Source organism: Myodes glareolus, chromosome 10 (genome assembly GCF_982192425.1).
Source record: "Myodes glareolus chromosome 10, mMyoGla1.1, whole genome shotgun sequence".
Lineage (NCBI taxonomy): Eukaryota > Metazoa > Chordata > Mammalia > Rodentia > Cricetidae > Myodes > Myodes glareolus.
The window spans coordinates 27,288,476-27,296,463 of NC_142035.1; the positions used below are offsets into that span (position 1 = coordinate 27,288,476).

General features: G+C 54.7%; 1 protein-coding gene across 1 annotated transcript in view; it reads right to left on the minus strand.

Moving 5' to 3' along the window:
* Angpt4 (angiopoietin 4) overlaps positions 1 to 7,213 on the minus strand; it is a 33,733-nt gene extending 26,520 nt beyond the window's left edge. The window contains exon 1 of the mRNA XM_048445615.3: positions 6,775 to 7,213. Coding sequence (XP_048301572.3) covers positions 6,775 to 7,089 — 315 coding nt within the window. The 5' untranslated portion in view covers positions 7,090 to 7,213. The remainder of the gene's footprint in view (positions 1 to 6,774) is intronic.
* Positions 7,214 to 7,988: the final 775 nt, after the last annotated feature.

A 7,988-nucleotide genomic window follows, 5' to 3' on the forward strand; every position in this document is an offset into this window, starting at 1 on the left:
AGGAAACCAGGCTGGAGTTGATGAGGAGGCCCAGAAAGACTTTATGAGTCTCCAATCAAGCTGAGCAAATGGACGAGAATGCTGGAAGGAGCAGACTATGCCAGGCGGATGGGCAGTGCTGGCCCCTCTCTCCTGTCTTCTCCCTCTGAGATCAAATCGTACCTCTGTAGAGCTTCCTGAGGGAGGTACCCACAGTTGCTCAGAAATGATCTTCCTTCATTCACCCCTGCGTGTTAGACCTCCTGTTCTGTAGACCAATGGAGGCTGGGCTAGGGCCTGGAGCAGGGGTCCACACGCTCCGCTGGCCTGACTGCCTGAGGGAAGTGGGTCCCCAGGTATCTCTTTACCTTGAGACCCCACCAGATAGTTTTCAGGTCTCACTTTACTTTGTCTTTACCGGAGGAATTTATTATAATCCCTACTTCGCAGATGTGGAAACTGAGGTTCAGGGAGTTTTAAAAAACAGGCTCTGTGTAAGTGGAGAGACCTGAGCTGACCTGGGTACCGACTCCAGTGTCAATTCCCTGCCTTCTCCAGCTCCACAGCAGTGTGTCCTGGGAGAAAAGCCCTGGTGGTCCGTCAGCCTTTTCGATATCCACGCTTTAGTGCACACTTTAGTGCCGTCTCCCCTCCCGAAAACAGAACGAGCTGCTGCAAAGACAGTTGGCAGGCATGCCGCTGGGATTCACAAGTCATCCTGTGGCCTGGCTAAGGATGGAGCGGTACAGCCGGGATCCCCAGACAGAGGATCTGCACTCCCTGGGTTTCAAGCCTCCGCAGCTATGAGAAATTGGCCTTGGTACTTAGAGCATGGCTCTTATCTGATCTACATTTCCTGACCCTGCGGTTGTGGACGGGTCACCCCATCTCCCGGTGCCTGTTTCCTCATCACTGACAATCTCATCTCCTGGGGTCACCATGAGAATGAAATGCTAAAATCTCCACAGAGTACACAGCACAAATGTGTGCTACACAGAAAGTGCCCCGTAAATGTCAACCTTAACTTCTCCTGTCCTTATCCTTTGGTTATGCTGGGAGCCAGGGAGTACGTTGACTTTCACTTCCTAAAGAAACCACCCATACAGATGATTTCTCCCGGGGTCCCACAGCTGGTCAATGCACCCTTAGGACGTGCTCCTCACCACAGCTTCAGCTGTACCAGGCCCCGGGGAGCCCTTAAGGTCAACACAGCTATATTTCAGGGCCCCTCGGAGGCTGAAGTAACTGAATGTGGCTGAGTTTGAGGTGACCAAACGTCGCGGAGGAAGTACAGCTCATGGACCCGTCTGGGCTTGCACTTCCTGTTATCAGGAAACAGGGAGGATGTGCATCCTAGCCCGAGCTCTCTAGGCACTGGAGGAGACAGAGCTAGACACACGTGGCCCTGGCCCACAGGCTGACTGGCCAAGCCACATGAACAAATAAACCTGTCCCTCTGGGGGCAGGACGGGCCTTAGGCAGCCACTGTTGCTGCCTCCAGTTGAGTATCAGCCAATTGTTCATCCTGGGCCAGGACTCCCGGAGCAGCAGTTCTTAAGCCCTTCTTGGAAAAGTCATCCCGTTCCTCTCAGAAGCAGAGGCTGTTGCTCCACCCCATCCCCCGCATCGGCTGCCCAGAAAGCCTGTGGAGAGGTTAGGAAACCAACCCCAAGCTATTTCATTCGGCAACCAAGATTTATTTCTTGTGGCAACTGAGATTTATTTCTTGTTTGCATAACCGAAGGCTGAAAATGCCAAGAATTTACAGGCAGCCTGGGGAGACCAGGGCTTCTGGGAGCCCCTGTCAGCCTGGGAGGGTCTTGGGTGGGGCCAGGACCCCACACTAGGTTCCTTCTGAATGCCCTCCTGACCCTTGGCCTGCAGGCCAGGCCACCGGGCTGAGGAGCCCAGATAATCTGTTTGCTGCCAGGAGCCTGCACATTGGTGGAGCCCCACTGCTCTTCCTGTGGCTGCGGACAGAGGGGGCAGAGGGACTCAAGCCAAGCAGCTTGGCTGAGGGTGGGCACCTTGGGGTCCTGGATCCAAGTCTCCAGATTGGACACCCAGAGAGGAAGAGGCAGGAGAGGTGGCTTAGGAACTTTGGGGGAGAGCCTGAAGGAAACAGGAAGAGACAGGGAGAAAGAGAGAAGCGCAGGGTGACAGGGAGGAAGGAAAGGAGGGATGGAGAGAAAGAGACAGATAGACAGGCAGAGACAGACAGACAGACAGAGACAGAGACAGAGACAGAAAGAAAGCTAGGAACAGGGGGGCAGAGACAGATCGTGGGTCAGGTCTCAGAACCCCAAGGCAGTGCTCACACAGAGCAGACGAGGAAGCACAGGACCTGAGCTCCATGGGTGATGTCTGCTCTTCCCCTGTGGCCTTAGAGACTTGGGAAGACATGCTGCTCTCCGACAGTGGACACTGGTTAGGGCCCAGCACTGGGGCCTGGAGTGGGTGTTCCTCATTCACAGACAGATGAGGGGACAGAGAGAAGTCAAGGAAGGCACTCTATGGCTGGAAGACCCGAGACTGGTGAACCCTGTGAGAAGGAACGGAGAACCCCAGTAAGGAAAGGCAGGGCTCTGGGGTATCGGCTGTGGCCAGGCATTCTCCTGCCAGGTCTCAGGCGAGGAGACCTTTCCTTCTCTGTGTTATATCTGCTGCCCCAGCAAAGGTCCTGGTCATCCTGGTAGGGCTGTGGCTAACCATTGTGCCACACTACTCAGTAGGAACCCCTTTCATTCATCGCCCCTCATCTCTCCCGGCCACAGCAGTTCATCCAGGTGGGGGCATGGAGCGGAACTGAGCACCATCCAGCCCACGATAGGCATTGTGGGTCATGAGTCACTGAACAGAAGTTTTCTGGTGGGGGTGTTTGTGTGAGTAGGGTAAAGAAAGGCAAAGGAGGGGTGCAGGGAGGAGGAGTGCGAGAAGGAAGGTGAGGCTGGGGCTCACATGACTGTGGGTGGTAGGCCCCCAGCAGCCACACGGTGGGGAGGCGTGGCTACAGGCTCCCTCCAGCATTGCCCTCCAGCGTCCAGCTTCCACAGTCAGGAGAAGACATACACAGTTGGACGTGGACTTGTTGACCCCTCCTACCTCAGGTTCCTCATAGGTAAACTGCAGGAACAGGCAGGGAGCTAGAGATATGCAGGTCAGTGCTGGCTGCTTAAGCCTACACCAGGGAGGGGCTCCCTTGCAGCTCAAGAGAAGGAACTTGTAATGGAGCACTCGGGCAGGCTTAGCAGTGCTTTGTGAAGATATGATCAGGGAATGTTTCCAAACTCTAGGAAAAAAAAAAAAAAAGGAAACTTGGAGTTTTGATGGCCTCGAGGCAATGCCAGGAAGGGAAGGGACAGAAGCCTAAAGAGAGTCCCAGCTGCAGCCACAGAAGGCCCAACTTCCCTGCCTCGGATGAGAAACATGTTCAAGGGGTATGAATGTGTGGGGGACAATGTGTGTGTGTGTGTGTGTGTGTGTGTGTGTGTGTGTGTGTGTGTGATTATTCAAAGAAGAAGGGGTACACATCTCAATTGGGGGTCAATGAAAGGCTCAAACCTTTAGGGTTCACCTCTGTTTACAGAGGACCCTAGAGTAAACACCCCGGACTCACCAAGGACCCACTGAGAAGAGAATGCCCTGGGCATTGTCTGGCTAAATCTCCCTAGAAGAGGGCAGTGCTATTACTTGGTGAGGCCTGGGGAGGCAAGGCCTCTTCTCTCAGTCATGAAGGGAAGGAATAACTGAAGCTCTGGGCTCTGCTGTCACCCAAGGAGGTAACATATTCAAGTCAAGAAACTTCTAGGCCAGTGTAGGTCCGTGGGTCTGATGTGTTGCGGGCTTTACAGGGGCTGGGTGACCAGGCATGAATGCTGAGGGCTGTGAAAGGGTGTGCTCAACCTAAGAGGCCCCTTACCCAGAAGATGGCAAGACTACCCACCAGAGACTGGCCCAGGTTGGGAACCTGTTGTGAATCCAGCATGGGTGGGTGACGCTCCTTGCCCGAAGGGGTGCTCACTGCCCTTTATTCCGTGTGAATAAGAGGGACCATGACTGAGTTCAGAGTTGGGGTGACTCAGGTGTGGACCGTGCTGAGAGACTACAAACCCATCAACCCACCGCCGCTGCACCAACTGCACAGTGCTGGTGTGGTTGATACCAATGGGACACAACAGAAAGGGTGCCTGGGAGTCTCATGATGTGCTCAGTGCCCCCTGACCTACTGTGAGATAAGGAAATAAGCTTGTTCATTCACAACCATGTCACTAATCAGGGCCTCCTGACCCACCAATGTGAGGTCAGGCTGGAGGACTCTCTCATCATTCCTCAGTCCCACGGGACTCCCCGGATTATCAATCTAGGTGGGTGACACCCAGGTAGGATCCTGTACCTGGGTCAAGTGACTGGTCTCGGTGATCGTCAAGTCAAAATCTTCTACTGACTCTGCTATTTCCCAGACACTAGTACTAGGGGGTTCAAGGGACGAGAGCGTGGGACTTGGGCTAGGGAGTTAGCAGGAAGTAAAGACACTGTCTAAAGGAGAGATGGCAAGTCCTGGGTAAGCGAGCACAGAGAAGCCAACACTGGTACAGGTGTGATATGGCGGGGCTAGGAGGGACAGACTGGGTGTAGGAAGAGGGATCCTGGGTAGACCTGAGAGAGGATGATGCTGGCCGCCAACACTGTCCTGAAGTCTAGGAAGTTGAGCTGAGTTGTGGGCATAGGATTTGGGGCCTGGGAGGTGACTTGAGGAGGAAGAGGAGGCAGAGTATGGGTCATAGCTGCTGTTGTTCCCAATACCTCCAACTTCCTGAGCATGGGGTGCTTGGGGCTGATTAAAGGCTGAGGGGCAGACCAACAGAGAGAGGAAAGTCCCTAGAGACATGGAGCATGGAGATGAGGAGGTTAAGGGGAGCCCTATTCCCTCTGAGCCTGAGGAAGGTCTAGGGACTGGGAGGCATGGGACAATCCCCATAGCTTCTACTGTTTATTAGATCTGGGGACTCATCTGGTGCGAGGTGGCTGGAGAGGGGAAGGGGAAGGTTACAGAGGAAGGCTTGACTCAGACATCTCCTAGAACGCGGGGACAGCTGCCCACAGAACCAGGCTCTGTGCAGCATGGAGCAGCCAGTGTGGGAAGTCGAGAAAGCCTTCCATGGGGACAGGGACCCGGGATAGGAGTGGGCTAGAGATGCTGAGGGGCAGGAGGCAAGAGGCAGCATCTGGGATGCAGCAGGGACCAGAGGTTACATGTGTGGTGGGGGTGGGTGTGTAAAAGCATGTGGGGACAGGGCTTCAGTACATGTAGCATAGCCTGCTCATTACAGGGAGACCATCCAGGGTGCATTATACTGATATAAGCTCGTGTGTGTAAATCCCAAATGTGCATCTTCTACGCGAGAGCAAACCTTTCCCTACCAACTGAGTGTATGATTTAAGAAGTTCAGGGTCTAGCAAGATGGCTCAGCAGATAAAGGTACTTGTTGACATGCCTAATGACCCAACTTTGAATTCTGGGACCCAGGTGGTAGAAGGAGAGACGTGACTCCCACAAGAATCCCTTGACCTTCACACATGTGGCATGTGCATGCCAAATACACATGTGTACACAGATAAGTTAATACATGTAATAATAATGTAAAAAAAAACCCAACAGTCTGGAAACCACAGGGGCGAGAGAGGCATTCTGGATGGCCATTGTCCGGTTTGGCTCATTGTCTACCAGGCATGTCTACTGTCTGCCTTGTTTTAAACCTCCATGGATTGGTTCAGTCCACTCCCCCGCCCCCAATGGCGCGAGGTCTCCTCTTTCTTGGTGGGTGACAGCATCCAGGTCCCACAGGACAGGATCCCGCCCACACGCTCGTAGCCTGGTTTGTCTTCGACTCTGTACTCAGTCAGCGCTTACCTAGGCAGACACTGCTCGCAGCATTTCCTGGCAGTGGGGGAGGATTGCCAGAGACCCTTCTGGGCCCAAACTGGGCCCAAACTGCAGCGATGTACTCACCTTTTGGTTCTTGGCTCTTTGGTTCCAGTTTATCAGGGAGCCTCAGCATGAATCAGAATCAGGTAGCCATTCTATAGGCTCCAGACCCTCAATGTACAGAGCTTGCAGTATCCATGGAGACCTCACACCTGACCTCCCAGAGGCCACTCTACCCAGTATGACTTTTACTTACACCAAATCTACTAGTCTCAGCCTGTTCACAACACTGTGGTAGCCAAGTCACTTAGACACCAAAGTCCCAAGGGCCTTTGCGGCCCAATTATCCCTCCATGAATGCCCCTTCCCCCACCCCAACTTAAGGGCTCTTATAGCCTCACCTCTGCCAGGGTGCCCTCCAGGTACCCATTTGCTCTCTTCACTTCCTCAGAGATTCTCCAAGGATCTGACTGGGAGAGCCAACCTGTGCCTTCTTTCTGTCTCTGCCCCACACAAGCAGACAACTTTTTCGCACCCTTTCCTCAGCCCATTAGATAAGAATGTATTGTCCTGTTCCTGTGGGGATGCCCAGCACTTAGAATGGTCCTGACTCATGGTCGGCATTCAGCAAATTCCTCTTAGATGAATGAATGAACATCTGGCTTCCCGGCCACATGGTGCTCAACCTTGCATATGAAGCCTGATAGCCATCCTCATCCCAGGCCCTCTCTAGACCCCACATCCCAGAGGCTCTATGCAACATAAAGCCCCGGCCCCTCTGTCTTGGGATGAACATCTCTGGATGTTCCCCCTGATAAGAGGGCAGTCTCCTGTCCACCCGCTAGCCCGCCACACAACCCCAGCTGTACCTTCAGCAGCCACTGCGTGTTATTCTCTAGTAGCTTCTCCAGCTGACTCACACGCTGGGCTCGCTGGGCTCGCAAGTCTGCCAGGGGCACCCTGGAGCCAGGCAAGTCCCTCTGAAGGCTGTTGGAGCCCCCCAAATCCTCAGGTGCCAGCTGGCAGAGATCAGGCTCCGGCAACACAAAGGTGTAACTACACTGGCCGTGCTGGACCCGGTGAATATTGCGGCGCCTACTGGCTGCTGACCCTCTCTGCCGGGCTGTAGTCATGGTGGCCAGCAGGAGGAGGCCACCTAGCAGCAAGGTTGGTTGGCAGAGCATCTCAGAACAAATGGTGATGAGAAGATCTTGTCAGAGGTACCAGGGTGGGCACCCACCCACAGTCAGCACTTGCCCAGATGTGCTGTGCAGCTGGGCAGCTGGGGCCTGTGAAGACAGACTGTGGCTGCAGATTCCTACTGCTATAAGTCCTGAGGGCCAGCTCCTCTGGGCTATTTATACTCAGGGCAGCCACAGCTGTTGGCTTCCCCTGTGAGGCCTCGCCTCCTGCTCTCCCCCCAACCTCCCCCCCCCACCTCTGTCCTCTCTCTGTCCCGTTCTGCTTCTGAGGCTTTGATTGTGCAGTGGGGCCTGTCCTCCCTGGACAGACTCGAGGCTGCCCTTACACACACACACACACACACACACACACACACACACACACAGGCACGCACATGCACACGCTGGACCACAGCTCATCCAAGGTCCCTCCCCAGTGGGAAGCATCTGAATCTTCTTCCTTTCCTCTCCCCAGTTTTTTATCCCCTCCACCCCCACCCTTGTCCCCCAAAGACTGGTTCTCAAGTTTTGGCCCCTCCACCACCTTCCCCCTCTGATTCCAAGTTAGGCTTGGAACACAGGCAGTGACCCCCAGAGCAGCCTGGGGAAGGAGGGAGCAAGGCGAGGCTGGGGAAGCAGCCTGGAGACAGAAAGCCTTCCAAGGCTGGAGGAGAGTCCTGTGGGTGCCCAGCACGATTGGCTCCTGGCCTCCCTTCTCCCTTGGGGCCTGGGGCGGGGGCATTCTGCCCTGTGGTGGTTCTGGCTTCGTGGTGGCGCCAGGAATCAGAAGTCTCCTGGGTAGGTTGTCCCAGGACTTCCTGTTCTGGGTGGTAAGTCTTGGGCTGGGGAGTATCCTGGCCAGTACCCCTAGAATCAGAGGTGGCTGGCCCTAAATCTCACAC